Below are 20,168 nucleotides of genomic sequence, written 5' to 3' on the forward strand. Positions count from 1 at the left end.
GATGGTGTCATCCACAGCCTCATATCCTTCTTAGAAACTTTGGGATCTAGGGCATCATTAAAAACCCACCTCAGGAGGCACCTGGGTGGCTCCTGTGTTACGCGTCTGCCTTGGACTCGGGTCATGATCACGGGATCCTGGGATGGAGTCGCAAGTTGGGCTCCTTGCTTCGCAGGGAGCCTGCTTCTCCCTCTCTGTCATTCCCTCCCCTAGGCTTGTGCTGTCAAATAAATAAATAAAATCTTAAAAAAAAAAAAAAGCAAACCTGAGACAGCACAATCACAACTGAAAGCTAGATGTGATGAGCCCCAGGAAACATTACACTCCCTCTTTTGTCTGTCATTCACTTTTCCCTATTTGCAAAGGGTATCTTCCTTTGAAGTTCTGTCTTTTTTCTTTAATATAGGAAGAAGAAACTGAGGCTAAGAGGGCATCATGCGATTTGTCCAGGGTTACAAGGCCAGTGATAGAATGAGCCAGGCCTCCTCACCTCTGTATCCAGAACTCTCCAGTCTTCAGGGACTGGCAAGCCTTGAAGTCTTAAAGCCCTGAGTATGCTAATAAGCAAATATGTGAGACCACCTCACCTGTGAAGATCGTCTGGCTACAATAACGATGATGTCGGCTAACATAAGGTAATCCAAACACTTTACGGGGACTAACGTGTTTTAACCCTCTCGACCACCTGATGGGGTAGAGCCTATGATCAACAAACCCCATTTGCTCAGATGGAAAAAAGTAGTGGACCAGTGTTCCTGACACTTGCTCAGTCACACTGCTAGAGAGGAGGGGCAGAGCCCGAAAATAGCCTGAGGCCATCCAGTTCCTGGACTCTAACACTGTTTCATATGCACCCTCATAGGTCTCAAATAGATTAAGGAGCCTACAGGTAACAGTTACCATTTAGTAGCACTTCCTAATGATCCACACACCAGGACTGTGCTTTGTTTCACAATATCGGTAGTGCAAAGGAGTTCTACTTTATTAACTGTAGCAACGTAAAGGTTTTGGGTTCAAATTCTCCAAACCAATGGATAGGATGTATACAGGCCAGGTTAACTGCTTAATGCAACTCCATAAACCTACAGATGAATGCTTTGCAAATATGTGTTTCAAAGTCTGGCTAAGGGGTGCCTGGATGGCTCAGTCAGTTAAGTGTCTGCCTTCAGTTCAGGTCATAATCCCAGGGTCCTGGGACTGAGACCCACATCGAGCCCACATCATCATGCCCGCATCATTGGGCTCCCTGCTCAGCAGGGAGTCTGCTTCTCCCTCCCCCCCTGCTCTTGTGTGCCCTCTCTCTCAAATAAATAAAATCTTTAAAAAAGTAAATATAAATAAGTCTGGCTAATAGGGGTGCCTGGCTGGCTCTGTCGGAGGAGCATGTGCCTCTTGATCGCCGGGTCACGAGTTTGAGCCCCATATTGGGTAGAGAGCTTACTTAAATAATCTTTTTTTAAAAAATCACCTAATCTAAAATAAATAAATAAAGTCTGGCTAATAGTATTCAAACCTGCAGGTTATGTCTTGGCGCATCATTAGGCACAAATCGCCCTGATAACATGAGTAGATTTATTTTTTAAGATTCGAGTGCAAACTTAAAAACAAGAACAAACCAAGCTTTTCATTAGGAATAAACACAAAAATTGAAGTAACAATCTTGCAATCATGCATTTTAACAGAAAGTACAAAATATGAATACGTTCTAATTTGTAACTACATTTGAAAATTAAAATATTTCTCTGAGTTCCAAATACCACACAATCATTAACCTGCTCTCTCATCTTGTCACCTAAGAGACATTTGTCATGTGCTATCAGGAAAACACAGGCAAGGATTTTTATTAATCAGTCTTTATGCCAGAAAGAAACATTATTCTCCTCAACTTTTGACTCTTTGAATCATTCACCTGTATCTCAGTTCTGAAAAGCCATACAATTATAACCTCTGTTCTAGGGTAAAAAAAAAAAAAACAGCAGCAGCAGTAATACAAATATCAAGGAGGCAAGATAGTTTCATGTCATTAAAGCAAAAGTCACAAGTGTTCGACTTAGAAATGTACAGAATTGTAGTAAATTTTTAAAGTACAATTTCATTTGATGGCTGACATGTCATAACAACAGTGAACAATTTCAACAGGTATAAAAATGTAGGATTAAAATCTTTAGGCTCAAATACTTGAAAAGTCACTATGAATATGGAGAGATTGGTTTACATAATACCATGTATTTTTTTTCAATGAAAAATCAGGGGGTAGAGTAGTGGCATCTCCCTGGTCCCGTAACAATATTTGGAGTTTCACAAAGAATTAGCAGCACCCAACTTTAAGTGTTAGTTCCATGTTTCTAAAGGACCTGTACAACAGATTAGTTGGCAGTGTTCTAGCTTTCAGGAGATGGGAATGGGCGGGGTGCAAATATTGGAGTATGCATGCAATTCATATAGTTAAAATCACCATTCCGAAAGGGAAAACTATTCACATATTAAAAAAAATCTAAGGAAATCATCCTTAAAGGATCAACAGTGGAGGGCCTGAATAGGAGGAGCTGAATAGTAGTCTACTTGATGACAATGGTTCTTCACCCTTCAAAGGCAAGTTGGAAAGAATAAGAATACTCACACACCTGTCACTTCAGAGAGAGCTTGCCTCGAATTTAACATTGCAGAACACTGAACAGAAATCTTTACAAAAACCTTCATTCTTGCTTATAATAACACCGGATTATTTTTTTTCCTTTTCACCACCATATACATAACATTTAAATATTTTCATTATAAATATCTTAGAGCAAAAAGAATGTATTTTGTTGCAGTGGTGGCCCACATCTGTACAAAGCAATGTAAGCAACATATATATGTGTGTATATATATATATATATATATATGTATATATATATATAAAATGATTAAGAAAAAAGTGCAAAGAATAACAGTATTAAGAATTTTTGCTTTTTACAGTAACTATGGTTCAAGTGTGATAATCTGTCAACTACAGAATCCCGGATTTGAATGAAAGATTTAAAAAGAAGCCCACATGCCAAATTACTGCCCAAGAATCAGTCCCTTATTGAGGACCCTCCCTTGGCCCAAATCGAGCATTTCCAGTTTCTAAACTCCTCCCACAGTCAGGAAAATAGTGGTAATGGTGTGTTCTTCCCCCCTCACTTCCTCAATTTCATTCAAGTGAAGTCATCATTCAGGGATTTGAACAAGAGATGGGGGAAGTCATTCCTCATAACCCGCTTTGCTCAAATTAAAGCTAAATGAAAGGCTTTCTGAAATCAACTATGGATCAAGGATGAAATCAGCAACAGCAAACAGACCTTGAGCTACAAGAGTCACTGAATAAGAGGATATTTTAAAATCAATCCCTGTTACCAAAGGTAAATTCAGAACTAAAATTCATTCCCAGGTTCAGTGCTGTGCAAGGGTTGGAATTCTAAAGACTTAGGATGCCATCACCTTTTTGCATGAAGAAAAGGCTTCCTGTTAACATGGGATTCACTTTTGATCACCTCACTCTTGGTCTCAGCCCTTTCTTTTGAACAAACATGGCCAATTTCCAATAGTCTTGAAAATGTACTTTGCCCTTAAGTCACTCAAATCATGACAGCCGCTGATTTTAAAACCTCCAAGTTTCAGAAAAGCAGTTCAATTTCCCTTTAAATATATTACTAAGTATTTTTGGTGTGTTTAATGGTTGTTGTATTCAGACTTTGGGCACTGTAATTATTCACAATAGAATGGTTCTTCATCTAACCTATGCCAACAATTATGAATCCTAAAATGGTTTCCAAGGTACTACTAGTTGATTCTGTCTATCATATTACAACTGAATTTTGCCTTCAAGATACATGGTTGGAAAGAGACTTTTAAAGTCCTACAGCACTTCTGCGTTGAGTAGTGTTAAAACATATTTTTTTTGTCATGCTTACTATTTTAAGCTTCTTCTGAACTAGGAAGACAACAGACATCAGAAAATGCAAATTGCCGCAAACTACGTTCGACTCTGACTCCAATTTATTTTGTTCCACATTAAATATGTTCCTTGAAGAAAACAGATATATTTTCAGCTAATTTTTAAAAAAACAGGATTTTTGTTCTAAAATTAATAACACAGCTCAAGGGAAATGACTCTTCACGAGAACTAGGCAAAACTAAGTTAAAGTAGACTCAACGACTATTTTAATCACTTTTGGTTTTGTTTTTTTAATTACCATGTCTTTAGAATGATATACGCCTTATATTCTGACAGCTCAACAAGGCTGAAAATTCTAGAGCTGAAAAAAAACACCAGGCCACCTCCTGTATGGCTGTAAGTGAGCAGCAGCATTCTATTTGCCCCCATACATTCGCTCGATGTCTTTGAGGTAATGGTTCTTCAGCTCCTTCCTCTTGAGTTTGAAAGCATCAGTGACCAAACCAGTTTCCGGCGTCCATGGCTCTGGACTTAAGCGAACCTTGATTGGAATTTCAAATCGCTCCAGTTTCACTGAAATGAGAAGTGAGGGGAAGGCAGGAGGAGAGGGAGAGACAGGGGAGAAGGGAGAGGCGAGAGGCCAGTTAATTAGTAAGGATCCCAGTACCTTACAATGTCATTGTAGAATTCTCAAAGTGTACATGAATTGTTTCAGTTGAATGTACTTTTAGCCTGCAGTTTCTCATTTTATTCTGCTATATATGCAAACCCCCTCCTCTTCAGAGTCTTCCTATTTGTTGTGTCCTCTGCCTGGGATGCTCTTCCCTGTTGGCAGCTGCGTGGCTCACTTCCTGACTTCACCCAGGTGTCTGCTCAAATGCCGCGCCCCGGAAGCGGCTTCCTTGGCCCTTTGGCCCTTGTGTCCTCTTTGCCTCCCTGTCCTCGGGCACTACATCTCCTTCCAGATACTTCTCACCACCGAACAGATTACATGTATCTGCCTCACCCACTAAAACACAAGGTCCATGAAACCGAGGTTTTGCTTTGTTCACTGCCTTGCACAGGGCCACCGTACAAACCCTCAATAAACACATACCTATGTATTCATTTGTTTGCAGAAAACTACACCTCTGGACAACTGTTCTGCATGAGCTTTATTAGACGGTCAAATAAGAATCAAAAGGGGGAATGGGGAGTTTCATACTTTGATGGGATAAGAATTTGAGGCCTCACATCCTGTGTCTGCGTTAACCAATTCAGCGCATGTGGAGAAAGATGCAAGAAAATAAGGCCACAGAATCAATCAATAGAGCACTTCGATAATTTAAAATTCAATTATAGTCCCTCAACTACTTATTATTAATACAAGCTCATCCCTAGTATCCTGAAAGCCTTTTGACAGCAGTGTAAATCTGCAGAGGAGCTTTATTTTATATGCAATTATGTAAAACAGCAATTATGAAGGAATATGCATCTGTGTGTGTAAAATCTGCTAAACAACCTAGGTGACTTGAGAGACCACTTGGCATGGGTGACAAGCCAAAACCTCAAATTCATGGAAGTTTTTGACCTAATACTGGTCTTGAGTTTCAGGAAAGCTTTTTTGTTTTGTTTTTTTGAGTTTCAGGAAAGCTTGATTCGATTTACTGAATTTCTCATTAAAAAGAGAGAAAAATATAAAGCTGAGGGGGGAAAAATAATCTTTCAAACTATGGAGAACCAAATTCCTAAAAATAATACCTGAACCAGCAGTAAAAGAACATGAAACTTGTTTGAATTCTCCACATCTACTCTGTTGACACATTACGGCTCAGTTATGGGGAGGTGTCTGAAAGCTCATCTGCTGAGATCACACTAGGATCTCAAGGAAACCTTTACATTCTTAAGTACAGATCTGGCTCCGGAACCTTTTTATTTCATGACTTTCCTCATTTACATAGGCCCTATTCATAAAAGTCACTGTATTTAATTTTTATTAACTAAATTCTGGTTCAAAGGCGGGGAAAAGGCTACATGAGAGGTTTCATTTTGGGAACTCCTAAATATCTAGTGCCACAAGATTTAGAGAACAATGGGCAATTACCCAGTTTCTGATAAACAGGATATGCTGCCAGCAAGTACGAAAGAGCACGGGGAAGGAAAAATAAACAGAATTTTACACGTGGCATTTTATCAGAAACACCTACATTATGAAATATAGCCTGCAGGTGGCAGCAAATGTTGGTTTTTCAAGCCACTGGTAGTTATCAATTGATTATAATAATTGATTATCAATTATCAACTAATTTACAATTGGTTGTAAAACTACTACTTTGTATTTTTTAATGAGATTTTATTATTTTATAAAAGAGAGAGCACAGTCATGAGTGGGTAAGGGGGAGTGGAGGGGCAAAGAGGGAGAGAGAATCTTAAGCAGGCTCCACGCCCAGCACAGAGCCCAACCAGGGGCTCCATTCATCCCACAACCCTGAGATTAAGACCCTTAAGCCAAAATCAAGAGTCCAATGCTTAAGTGACTGAGCTATCCATGCACCCCTATTACTTTGCATTCTTATGATAGATACTACCTATACCTGAAACCATGTCCATAGGGTTAATGAGGTTAAAACAAAATTTAAAGCTTATTTTTCAGCCACCTGCTTCTCCCTAATCAGCTACTGTTTCTTTCCAGACCCCCCACTAATAAATCCACTAGCCCCCTCTGCAGAGGCATACACTGAAGGTCATGGGTAAGGCTCCAGTCTATGAAAAAAATGAGGCTCTGCATTCCTTCCCCGGAGGTAAAGAGCCAAAGGAAGGCCCCATCTAGTTTATACTGGTTCATGGAGCTTACACCTAGCCCCTCACCTTGTCTTTAGGTGACCTCCTGAAAGCAGGGGCCAGATTTTGTCTCATTTTTGTGTTAAGTTTCCACCCCAAAGTGAATATGGGATGTATATTACATATAGGTTTGCTCAATGTGCATGCTCCATCTTAAGAATCATAAGTTTCTGGTGCCTGGGTGGTTGAGTCAGTTAACTGTCCAACTGTTGACTGACCAAATTTTTTTTCAAAGATTTCCCTTCATAAACTCTCTATAATTTTTTACATTGATTTGTTCCTCAGTTTTTTCAAATAACCAGTTTCATTGTAAGACTAAATAATTATCTTTCAACAAAAACAAATTATCATTCTTCATACCTGTTTTTCTCATTTCCTTTTTTTTTATTTTTCAGTTTTATTTTAGTCCCAGGATAGTTAAGCTACAGGATCATACTAGTTTTATTTTTTAATATTAGTTTTAATATTAAAAGTACAATGGAATAAGATTGGAATTTGGTTTTTCTCCCTGTTAAGATGACAAAAACCTGTTCTCCTTGTGACAACACTGGAAACACTGACTATATCACTAAGGCTTAGATCAAAATGTCCTATTTGAGGGCAATGTACATCATCAACCCAAATGTGACCAGATAGCTTTCAGGAACGAAGGTCAACTTTAAGGATCCAGTAGAGCCCCTTGGAGATACCAGCCTGATATCCTGCTTCCAGAGTACCCAGAAGCCATTCCAGGTGAGTAAAGGAGGTCACTTCCTGGCAGGTGCAGGAACCTCAGGATATCTCAGGGACCTCAAGAAGGGAGGAATTCACCCAGATCTATAGATATTGCAGGAGAGTCTGATAGCAAATATTTGGCCTGGCTTCTGAGTCTCAAGAGGCTATTAAAAGTTCAGTTCTAAAATTCCTTATGAAAAGTTCCAGCAATAGAGATTTAAAAGAACGTACATGGCCAATCACTACTCTTGCTGCACTCAAGTAAAAAATTAGGCTAAGTTAAAAATGAATTCATTTTACAAATAAATTAGTTTTAAAGTGGTAATCTTTGTGCATGTTAGATGCTAGTTCTAATGAACTATTTCTAGGTGTTTGTCATTTCCTATAAAATGAGGCTGAGTACTGAATTCTCCTGGCTTCCCTTGACTTGAAATCATTTAAAGTTAAAACTGCTACAACGACCGATGTTTAGACAATACAATCTTCTTGCATGTTGCCGTGTGAGCCACTCGGAGAGAACACCAGGGACTAAACTACAATCCAGGAGATCTGTCAGATGGCCACTGCCTGCCATCACTCTAGCTAAAGATGCTTCAAGCCTGACATCTAGAAATCTTCTCACTGGCAGCTCTCAGGACTTAGACACTGGCTTCATAATTGGCTCCAACCATTAACATGTGTTTTTCTTGTTTCCATAGAAATGTCACTTATTAATTACTTGATTGCTTACATAACATAGGCCTAAATTTGAGAGCCCACCTGCAAGACCACCTCCTGAAATGAAATAGCTGCTTAACTGAACTGACCTCAAGACTCAGACTGTGCATGAGATATGTGGTACACTTCTTCCCCAAGGTACAGAACAGAACAGGTCAACTCCAGCTACAATGGAACAACGTTGATCTGTGTGCTGTTTTTCTAAGAAAAGTCTTGGCCAAAAGGGAGATCTCCCCATTACTCCTAACCAGCCCTGAGGGAGCCAGGTCTTGGCAGCTGGAAAATAAGAGAAATCTACTGATTTAAAGATCTGGTTCCCCCCCCCCCCGCCCTTCTCTACCCCAAGGAAATCATAAAGAAACCAGTCACTGCACTAACCCTCTTAAACCTTTTTATGCTATATGTTGACAAATTGAACTCTAATACTAATATGAAAAAAACCTTATTATCAAACAAAATGGGAATCATTGGAGTTAACGTGCCTGGTTACCAGGAGGACAGAATCTGACGCTTGTTTGGGAGAACATTTTTATCCTGGTAGAGAATCCAGGCTCATGAACATATGATTGAGAATCTTACTATCACCTTAGGTGCGTTCACTGACAAAACTGCTCTCGTCACTGTTGCCCAACAGAAAGAAAATAGATTTGTTAGCCAAGGTAGTGTTTGATAACTGTATTGTTCTGGACTATATTATCCTTGCAAAACAGGCTAGGATATGTGCCATTTCTACACAATTGCAGTGTATATATAATCCCTCTAAAGTAAGAACTCATTTAGATAAAATAAAAATCAGAGAGCATGACACTTGGCTACAGTGAATTTGCCAAGAGGTGTGTTGAGAAATCAAATTTTACTGGACTCTTTCCCTGGATCCTAGAAGAGATGAGGTCAATTCTCCAGGGACTAATAAGATTTGGGTTATCTTTACATTATTGTACTTTACATTAGTTAGATATGTAAAAATCAAATTCGCGTTCCAATATTATTGTAAAACAATCAAAAAAGGAACTAATATTCTGGTCACTCCAAATGTCCATATTAAGCCAAGTACAAGGAATTTTTCCAACAAAGTACAAAGTTGCTTCATTCCTCCAATCACTAAACTGTGCTCTTTTCCAGCAGGAAGTAGCCAGAGTGGTCATTGTCCCAATTCCTTCAAGATTGAGGGCAGACCAGAACTCTAGGGAAAGTGAAACCATGCCCAAGAGATCAATGAGTTTGAAACTAGCAGGAAATTTAAAGCTTGTTTTTCAGGGACCTGTTTCTCCCTAATGAGCTACTGTTTCTTTCCAGACCCCACTAATGAATCCATTGGCCCCCTGTGCAGAGACATACACTGAAGGTCATGGGTAAGGTTCCAGCCTATGAACAAGCAAGGCTCTGCATTCTTTCCCCAGAGATAAGGAACCCCAGACCCCATTCAGTTTATACTGGTTCACAGAGCTTGCACCTAGCTCCTAACTTTGTCCTTAGGTGACCTCCTGAAGGCAGGAGGTCATTTTCGTGTTAAGTTCCCACACCTAAGTGAATATGGGATGTATATTACATATATGTTTGCTCAATGTGTGTGCTCCATCCTTCCTAAGTCTTATGTTTTCCTGCCATTTTCATCAATATTTGTGTATTTCCAACCACTATGATATTTTTAAAAACCCAAAAACAAAAAGAAAAAAAGAGAGAACCCTGTCCTCTCCCCCTTCGGGGAGGTGGATTTGAGGCTTGCCCTCCTGCCTCTTGGCAGCCTTGTTTGGCTGCCTCGAAAATCAACCCTTTTCTTCCTGTATACTCAATGTCTCAGTGATTGGCTTTGCTGTGTGATGGTACACAAAGTTGGGTCTGGTTAGGTAGCTCATACTTCTTGAAACATGAAGAGGCCCTCTATTAAAAATGTATGCTTACAGGCAGATTTAGCTGAACACAATCAAGACTATTTTATTCTTTTTGCATTAGGTCTCTGAAATAATCATTGGAAGCAAAAGATTGGCAAGGTAAGTGTTTTGTGGCACAGGGCAACTAGGACTTATATGTTGAAGCCCATAATTATTGTATATTATCCAAATCATTGTTTGATTTCGTGCCTCAGTCTAAGAAAGTTATGAGGACCCCACAGGTCCTAGAATTTTACTCCATTTTTCACCTGATTGTGATCCAGTTTGACTTTCCCCATTATTGCTTTTACAGTGAAACATACAAGGACAAATTACTCAAGTTGCATTTTACCCATTAGTACATTCGGAGAGTGACTCAGAATAACAGCCTATTGGCTAAAATACTTTTTGGAATACCACATTAAAAAATTAAGATCTCTATCAAAGAATATTCTGGTAGCCTGGTGACAGTAATATAAAAATTATGGTTTATCAATGGTACTATAACTGATAAAGCCATATTTAAGAAAAAAACATTAAGCCCTTGTCTTTATGATCATAAAGTAACTTAATTTTGAATCTGGTTATGTTAATAGGCATCTGTTATTTGAACCTTTATAGTGTCCAAAGTTAACTATAAGAATGTTCTGTTTTGGGGGGGTGCCTGGGTGGCTCAGTCAGTGAAGCATCTACCTTGGGCTCAGGTCATGATCTCAGGATCCTGGGATTGAGCTCTACTTTGGGCTCCCTGCTCAGCGGGGAGTCAGCTTCTCCTTCTCCCTCTGCCTCTGTCCCTGCTCAGACTTGCACGTGCTCTTTCTCTTTCTCTCTCTCTCTCTCTCTCTCTCTCAAATAAATAAATAGAATCTTAAAAAGTATTTCTTCTTGGGGAAAAACAGTTTTTTAACTTCAACCCAGTAACTAATATTAAAAACTAATAAGTGGAACCTAAATAGTAAATTTAAAAGAATAAATTCTAGTAGCCTAGTTAGAGAAATAGGGGTTGGTTTGTGTATCTCTGATAAAAGTATAAACTAGCTTTTCTGGGGGACAAGAAAGTTATGTGTCAACAGAGCGGGGAAAAAAGCCTTTAAAATATACATTTTCCTTGCCTCAAAAATTCCCTTACTAGGGATTCATACTAAAAAAATAAATAAGTAAATAAGTGAATATGCAAGATATGTGTTATATTTGTTTACAATGGGGCCCAGAGAAAGGAACTCACCTTAAAAGTCCAACAAAGAGAAAAAAAAAAAAAAAAAAAAAAGTCCAACAAAGACTCAAGTGGCTACTCCTATACCAGAAAACTATTAAAAATGACAATGCAATTCTGTATCTACAGACTTAGAAACATGTCACTGATGCTGATGGGTTGGGTATGGATACTGGAAAGAGTGTAACATTAACACCCAAAGACTAGTACTATAAAGTGATTTTTTTTACTTCCTCCTTTATTGATTTTCTGCACTGTCTAGTATTTTATGATGAATGTAACATAACACCTCATCAGAAAAGCGAGGTTTTCATTTTTTTAGGAGGGGAAGCAACAAGGTTAAAACTAGGTCGCTAGCATCCTCTTAAACATGAAGAGCTCACCGTTTCTCTCTGTTCCCTTAGAAAATAATTTACACAGTTTAAGATAACTTTTAAAATTAAAAGAAGGTATTAACAGCAAGGAAATAGCTGAAATGAGAGAGAGGGGACACTGGATGAGAGTTCACAGAAAATTTTGGAATATCCAAAGCAAAGAGAATAGCAGTAACTGATGGAGGGTCGAGGGAGCTAAAAGCTAGCTGCCGATAGACAGACAGATAGGCAGGCAGGCAGGTTTAGTTTTTGGGAAGGCTGACCTCGAGAGAGAGACTGGACTCTGAGAATACCAGAGGGAGTAAAGCTGAAAAAACAAGGTGGTTGTGGGGTAAGAGCCACCCACCCCACACCCAGTGTCTTTCCAGTGTCCTGTTTTTGGCTCCTGGAAGGGGCAGGTCAGGCTAAGAGCCTCCAGGCAGGAGACTCAAGAAGTCTTCTTGGCAGAAATGGGTTGATTTAAGACACTGAATCACCTGTCAGTGAAGCCCAGTAAGCTTTCCAAACAGGGTTCTAATGGTTCGTTCTGAAGCATGAGTGGCCAGACAAGGGGGCACAGGTATAGGAGAGGCTGTGGCCAAGCACGCAGGAAACAGGACTTGGGGGGAACAGACAACAGGGGAAGAATGCTTCAGAACAGGAGCCCCTTGAAACCCTCGGGGGAGTCAGAGACAACACACCGACCGCACTCATGACAGCAACAGGATGTGATCAGAAGAGCACAGAGAAGGAACACCTGGGTGGTTCAATGTTTGAGTATCTGCCTTTGGCTCAGGGCGTGATCCCGGGGTCCTAAGATCCAGTCCCACATTGGGCTCCCCATGGGGATGCCTGCTTCTCCCTCTGCCTATGTCTCTGCCTCTCTCTGTGTGTCTCTCATAAATAAATAACTAAAATCTTTTTTTAAAAAAATTTTTAAAAAGAATATGGAGAAGGTAGGAAAGAGCTTTCAAAATTCTAGAAGTTGGAACTTCAACAAACAGAAGAGATGAGAAACTGGAGGGCCTCTGCCAGAATGTAAAACAAAAAGGATGAGAGAGAAAACAAAAGAAGATAAAAGGTAATAAAACTAGAGCATGAAGGCAGGAGGCTCCCACAGTCAGGTGAAAGGAGTCCCAGATAAAGACACAAACACAAAACCTGGGGGAGAAAATCTATAAAAAGAAGAGCAAGCAAACAAAGATAAATGGATATTTCCCAGAACTGAAGGACAGAGATCTATGGATAGAAAGGGCCCATATCAAGTTGGTATACATAATGACAAGCCATTAGAGCTCTGCACCAGGGCACCTCATTATCAACTAGCAGGACAAAGATAGCCCATTCCAAACACAGGCTGGGTGACCAGTTAGCAGGGATGTTGTAAAATGCAATGAAGAACTGGATAGGCTATTCTACTATACAACATTTAAAGATCTTTCCAACATACAATTATAATATATATATGTACATACATAGAACATATAATTATATAATACATAGAATACATAGAATTCATGTATAATACATGGAATATACTATAGAATATAATATATCCTATATATAGAATATAATACATAGAATACATACATAATATATACATAATATATACATTATATATACATAACATATAGTATATAATATATATGTATATAATATATACATTATATATAATATACATAATATATAGAATACATAGAATACATAGAATGTGTATATATATAATTTTATACAAGATCGTTTTCTACATATATAATTTTTTTCAAGATGCAGGTTTTAAAAACCCTGTATTTTATTATTAAAACAAAATAATTAAATAGACACCTCAAAGAGCCTAATGCACAAAACATCATTAAAAAATGACTTCTAGGGACTTCAACAGACAAGCAATTTCTTACTTACTGGCACTCGCAGCTTCTCTAATTTCTTTCAGTATTTCAGCTTCCATGGCAGGGTTATTGCAGATATCAACCCAAGATCCTTCCACACCTTTCTGCTGTGCCAAAAGTGTCAATCTTTTCTGATTAGGAACCACAAAACTAATCACATAGGACTGATCGCTAAAAAATTAGAGAAAAACCACAAAATTGAAATTAAAATGTTGAGAACAATTATTTATAAGTTATTGACTGGAACAGTACACATAATTCCAAATACATAATTCTCTTGTGTGTTACAGTTTCATTAAGATGTAATAAAACCCACTGTACTAGCATAAAGACATTTAACCAATGGATAGAACAGAAAGCCCAGAAATAAACCCCTGCATATATATATGGTTGAATGAACTTCAATAACAGTGCCATCACAACTCAATGGGGAAAGGACAGTCTCTTCAACAAATGGTGTTCAGAGAATCAGATATCCATATACAAAGGAGTGAAGGTAGACTTAGCCATACCATACACAAAAATTAACTCTAAATGGATCAAGAACCTAAATATGTAAGAGGTAAAATTATAAAATGTCTACAAGACAATACAGGGGAAAAGATTCATGACACTGGGTTTGACAGTGCTTCCTTGGATAGGACACCAAAAGCATAGGCAACAAATGAAAAAAACTGATAAATGCGGGTACAACAAAAATGTAAATTTTCAACATATCAAAGGATACAGTCAATAGTGTGAAAAGTCAATCTGTGGAACTGAAGAAAATAGTGAGTGGTGAACCACTTCTCTGATAAGAAGTTATTATCCAGAATATATAAAGGATTTCTGTAACTCAATAACAAAAAAGAAACCCCAAGTAACCCAACTAAAACAAACACTTGAAACTGTAAAACTCCTAAAAGAGTATGGGGTAAGCACTTGACATCAATCTTGACAATGTGTACTGTTGGATTTGGCACCAAAAAACAAAAGCAATGAAAGCAAAAACAGACAAGTGGGACTATTTCAAACTAAAATGCTCTGCACAGCAAGGGAAAGCATCAATGAAATGAAAGGGCAACCTGCCCAGGTGCCTGGGTGGCTCTGTCAGCTAAGCATACGACTCTGGATTTTGGCCCAAGTCATGATCCTAGGGTCGTAGACTGAGCTCTGTGTTGGGCCCACACTCAGTCCAGAGTCGGCTTGAGGGTCTCTCTTTCCCTCTCTCTTGCCCCTTCCCACCCTCTCTCACTCAAATAAATAAATAAATCTTTAAAAAAATGAAAAGGCAACCTACAGAATGGGAGAGAAATATTTGAAAATCATTTATCTAATAAGGGGTTGATATCCAACATATATGAAAAAGTCCCTCAAGAGAAAGAAATCCAATTAAAAAATGGGCAGAGAAACTGAGTAGACATTTTTCCAAAGAAGACATACAAATGGCCAGCAGGCCTATGAAAAGGTCCTCAACATCACTCATCATCAGGGAAATAAGTGCAGCTCAAAACCACAATAAGATATCATCTCACATGTGTTAGAATGGCTATCATCAAAACAACAAGAGCTAATAAGTCCTGGCTTGGATGTGGAGAAAAGGGAACCCTCGTGCACTGCTGGGTGGAGATGGAAATTGGCTCAGCCATTATAAAAAACAGTGTGGATGTTCCTCAAATATTAAAAACAGAATTAATGTATGATGTAACAATCCAATTGTTTGGACAAAGAAATACAAATCCAGAGGATATGAAAAGACATTGAATTGATATCTACATTCCCACTTCACTGCAGCAAGTGTCACAAAAGCCAAGATATAGAAACAACCTGTGTTCATCAATAGATGAATGAATAAAGGACATGTGTTATATATACACACACAAAGAAGCATCATTCAGCTATGAGAAAGAAGAAAATCCTGCCATTTGTGACAACATAGATGAATCTTGAGTGTGTTATACTAAGTGAAATAAATCAGAGAAAGATAAATACTGCATGGTATCATTTATATGTGGAATCTTACCGAAAAAAATAGTGAAACTCAGAGACAGAGTAGAAAAGTGGTTGCCAGGGGCTGGGGGAAATAGGGACAGGTTGATAAAAGGGTACAAACTTTCAGCCAGAAGATAAATAGGGTCTGAGGGTCTAATGTAAAGCATGGTGACTACAGTGGGTAACACTATATTGTATAACTGGAAAGAAGGGAGAAAAAAATCTTTAATGGGCAAAGGACTTGACATTTCTCCAGAGAGGATACAGAAATGGCCAACAAGCATATGAAAAAATATGACAAGCATATGAAAAAAAATCATTAAGTGGGGAGATATCCCCTCACGCCCATTATGGTGACTCCTATCAAAAAAATAGGAACAAGTGTTGGTGAGGATGTGGAGAAAATGAATGCTTGTGCAGTACTAGCAGGAATGTAAAAAATAGTGCCACTGCTGTGGAAAATAGTATGGCGGTTCCTTAAAAAAATAAAAGTAGAACTGCTGTATCCTCTGGCAATCCCATATCTGGCAATCTCCATGTTCAGTGCCCAGGAGACACCACCCATCCGCTCTTCCTGACTTCAAGTGCCTCCCGTTGCCACTTGCCCATGACAAAGCCAACAGTCCATGACCTCCACACTCCAGAAAGTGGGCCTCATCCCCTTCCAGCTCCCAGCAGGCCCTGTTCATCCTCAGTCTCCCACTGCTCCACCATCTGGTCTTAGCCCCCAAAAAGGGCCTTCTCTCTCCCAGAAAGGCTGGTCCTCCTGCCTTCTCCACCCCCTGAATCCCCAGGGAGCTAAGGCAACATCAAGACCTATGGGCTCCTGTAACACTGTGAGGGGCTCAGAGCAGCCCCAATAAAATTCTTGAATAGTTAAAAAAAAAATCCCAAAAGAACTGAAAGTAGAACCTTAAAGAATTATTTGTATACCCATGTTCTGAGCTGTAATATTCACAATAGTCAAGAGGTGGAAGCCACCAAAGTTGTCCATCATTGGATGAATGGATATACAAAATATGGTCTATACATGCAATGGAACATTATTCAGCTCAAAAAAGGAAGGGAGGTTCTGACACCTGGTACAATACAGATGAACCCTAAGGACATTATACTGAGTGAAAGAAGCTAGTCACAAAAAGACAAAAACTGTAGGATTCTATTTAGATGAGGCATGTAGACTAGTCAAATTCACAGAAACAGGAAGGAATTGGTGGGAGCCAGGGACTGGGTCCAGGGAAAATGGGGAGTTGTTTAGTGGCTAGAGTTTCAGTTTTGCAAGATAACAAGTTCCAGATACTAACTGCACAATTATGTGAACATACATAACACTAGTCAACTGTATACTTAGAAATGGCTGAGATGATGACTTTTAGGGATGCCTGGGTAGCTCAGTGGTTGAACGTCTGTCTTTGGCTCAGGTCGTGATCCTAGAGCCCTGGGATCAAGTCCCACATCCGGCTTCCTGCATGGAGCCTGCTTCTCCCTCTGCCTGTGTCTCTGCCTCTCTCTCTCTCTCTCTGTGTGTGTGTCTCATGAATACATAAATAAAACCTTTTTTTTTTTAAAAAAAAAGATGACTTTTATGTTCTGTGGGATTTTTTTTACAATTATGGTTTTTTTAAAGGGTGTGATAAAGCCCATAAATATGAATTCTATTAACATATCAAGAAAATGGCCCAATCTCTTAGGTATTTGATTTAGAAAACTTGTACCAGCTATGTTCTTAGGAAAATTACTTAACAACTTATCTCAGTCGTTAAGGATGTTAAGTGAAGTAAGTTTTCTGGCATGGCTAACTAAGTATTTATGGCAAAACACAGTTGGTGTCAAGGAATTAGTGAAGGGCAGCATGGGTGGCTCAGCAGTTTAGCGCCTGCCTTCAGCCCAGGGTGTGATCCTAGAGACTCGGGATCGAGTCCCACATCAGGCTCCCTGCATGGAGCCTGCTTCTCCCTCTGCCTATATATCTGCCTCTCTCTCTGTCTCTCATGAATAAATAAATAAAATCTTAAAAAGAAAAGAATTAGTGAAAATGTCTGAATCATCTCAAATGATCTTCAAGCTGTTGAACTTTCATAAATATGTCACATTCCCCAAAGCTGATGAAATGTTATTTATCTTATGATTATGAGTGATCAAAATGTTTTCCAGTTGTCCTTTTACTCTAAGTATAAGGAAGCACAAATGCAACTTTTAAAATTACCTTTTGGCAAAAGCACAGATGTTGTCAATGAGTGGACAGTTCTTCAGTGCAGCTTCCACCTTCCCGAGAGATACATATTCTCCTGCTTGTAACTTCACCAGATCTTTCTTACGATCTAGACGTCAGTTGTGAAGAATGTTATCCACAGTCTGTTTTCTTAAGGTGTGCACAATTCTGATTTTCTTTCAGTCTCACTGCCTTAATATTTATTCACAAAGATACTTCTCCTAAAATCATGTTATATATAATGCTTGTCCATACACATCAATTAAAAAGAAAATACCTAGCTGAAGAAGTACTGGCTCAAATGTTCTACCCCATACAGAATGCTTCAATATCTTATTATAATCTTAAATACCATAATAGACTTAATAGAAGGAACAGGATCCTGGAGCATAATTTTTGGATAACAGCTCTGCCCATTACAAGCTATGTGAGCCTGGGCAGGTCAGGTGACCTCCCCAATCCTCAATTTTATCAGAGATACTGATACCTACCTCATACAAGCATGTAGCACCATGTCTGGTATACAGAACATGGTAATAAACGTTCATTCTCCATTTTCCATATACGACATGATCTTGTTAAAATGACAGTGCTCCTGGCACAGGATGGCACAGCCTGAATTGGTTGCCTTACAACTTTGAGTTGAGTGCCAACTTGCCTATCCGTAGCCTGGTAACCCATTCTAGGTGCCAACAGAAACTGCCTTTGATTCCAGTGCAAATAAGGACCCATAAAAAGGGGGGCAGGGGTGGGGGAAGGAAAGGGACTGGTCCTATGGGGATTTCCCCAGCAGATCTAATTTCTAGATGAAGAACCACCTTTCCCAGGAACTAACTATATTCAGGTCAGATATGGGTCCAGAGATAGATTTAAATGGACCACTAGGATAGGACTGAGGAAATTTAATGGCTTAAGAAGGACCTGACTGGCACCTTACAGAATGGTCCTTTCCAGCTAACTAGTCACATTTTTATTTTAGGTTCTGCCTGCTTGAAGTGAATAAGCATAGGGCTATCTTGGAGTTAAAAGTCTATTTCTGTAGGCTCAATAAGGGCAGTGCCAAACCAACTGACATTCTCAGAAGAATGAATTGCTGTTAAGGATTTATAATTTTCCAAGGCTCAAGGATCGCTGGAGCCATAAAAATAGCCTCTAGGGAAAGTAACATGTCCACACTGCTTCTTGAGTGGGGAGGTAAATGGTGAGGAATTCTATTCTATGATATACTAGGTAGGGTATGTTAACAGTAGATGGTTATATAGTACACCATGTGTAGCTGACCAAAAAATACCACCTCTGAACAATCTTTGTTTTCTCACAAAAAGAACATACTGACCTATAATCTGTAAACATCCATCAGGATGAAATTCTCCAATATCACCAGTGCAAAACCACCTTTGGCCATTTTCATCCACAGAATAATCCTCTGCTGTCTTCTCTTCATTTTTAAAATATCCCATGGAGATATTTTGTCCACCAATCACGATTTCACCTCTGGGGTTTGGCTTGTCATGAATTGTATAACCACCTGGAAGCCATGAAATGAAATTAGTTACTGTTGTAACACAAAAAGTACTTGCATTAATTCTCAAAACTCCTATGCTAATAGGTTTCTGCGTATCAAATTTTATGTCACTTTATGGGAGAATATTAGTTTATATTTATTCACATTGACATGAGGATCATGGGTAACTGTACTTTCAGAAGTACCAAGGAAGGCTCAATGATGATCACCAACCACCACCTATGCAAACATTCCCAACAACCAAAAAATTTCACACTTAGAATATCATTAGAAGTTGGGCTTCACAGAACTCTGTTAAGACAAAAGTACCCCCAAGAAGGTTAACACTTGAAGCTGTTATAATTACTAATATGCCGATATTAATGCATTTCAGATTTTTTTCCTAAGGAGATTTTATTATTTTGTTATTAAATTTTATTTAAATTTTTATTGGGGCACCTAGGTGGCTCAGGGGTTGAGCCTCTGCCTTTGGCTCAGGTCATGATCCTGGGGTCCTGGGATCGAGCCTCGTATCAGGCTCCCCACAGGAAGCCTGCTTCTCCCTCTACCTATGTCTCTGCCTCTCTCTGTGTCTCTCATGAATAATAAAATCTTTAAAAAAATAAGAGAACACTGAAATAATTGACAATAACTCTAAAGTATTTTACCACTATTTGTTTCCTATTCATTACTGAATAAAGCTTACTTTAAGGGAAATATACAAAAAACCTGAATCCACAACCTGAAATGTTGGATTTTATGTCCTAAAAGGATTAAAGCAGAGTTCCTTTCATCTGTTAGCTGCTTTTAAATTTTTACACTAGACAACACTGCAGTTGGACAAAACCCACTGTATGTAAAACATTAAGCTCATTCCTATTATAGAAAGCACAGGTTCTGATTGATGGCAAGTGATGTGGAGCATTTTTTCATGTGCTTGATGGCCATGTGTAGGTCTTCTTTGGAGAAATGTCTGTTCATGTCT

The 20,168-nt window shown here is 38.9% G+C and overlaps 1 protein-coding gene across 3 annotated transcripts in view; it reads right to left on the reverse strand.

Annotated features, from left to right (window-relative positions):
• Positions 1 to 1,551: 1,551 nt before the first annotated feature.
• Positions 1,552 to 20,168, reverse strand: part of ACSL4 (acyl-CoA synthetase long chain family member 4) — a 79,598-nt gene continuing 60,981 nt past the window's right edge. For all 3 annotated transcript variants that reach the window (XM_038588058.1, XM_038588057.1, XM_038588056.1), the window contains exons 13-16: positions 19,016 to 19,207; positions 17,674 to 17,788; positions 13,510 to 13,667; positions 1,552 to 4,492 (exon numbers count right to left, since the gene is read on the reverse strand). In XM_038588058.1, coding sequence (XP_038443986.1) covers positions 4,335 to 4,492; positions 13,510 to 13,667; positions 17,674 to 17,788; positions 19,016 to 19,207 — 623 coding nt within the window. In that variant the 3' untranslated portion in view covers positions 1,552 to 4,334. The remainder of the gene's footprint in view (positions 4,493 to 13,509; positions 13,668 to 17,673; positions 17,789 to 19,015; positions 19,208 to 20,168) is intronic.

This window comes from Canis lupus, chromosome X, assembly GCF_011100685.1.
Source record: "Canis lupus familiaris isolate Mischka breed German Shepherd chromosome X, alternate assembly UU_Cfam_GSD_1.0, whole genome shotgun sequence".
Classification (NCBI taxonomy): Eukaryota; Metazoa; Chordata; class Mammalia; order Carnivora; family Canidae; genus Canis; species Canis lupus.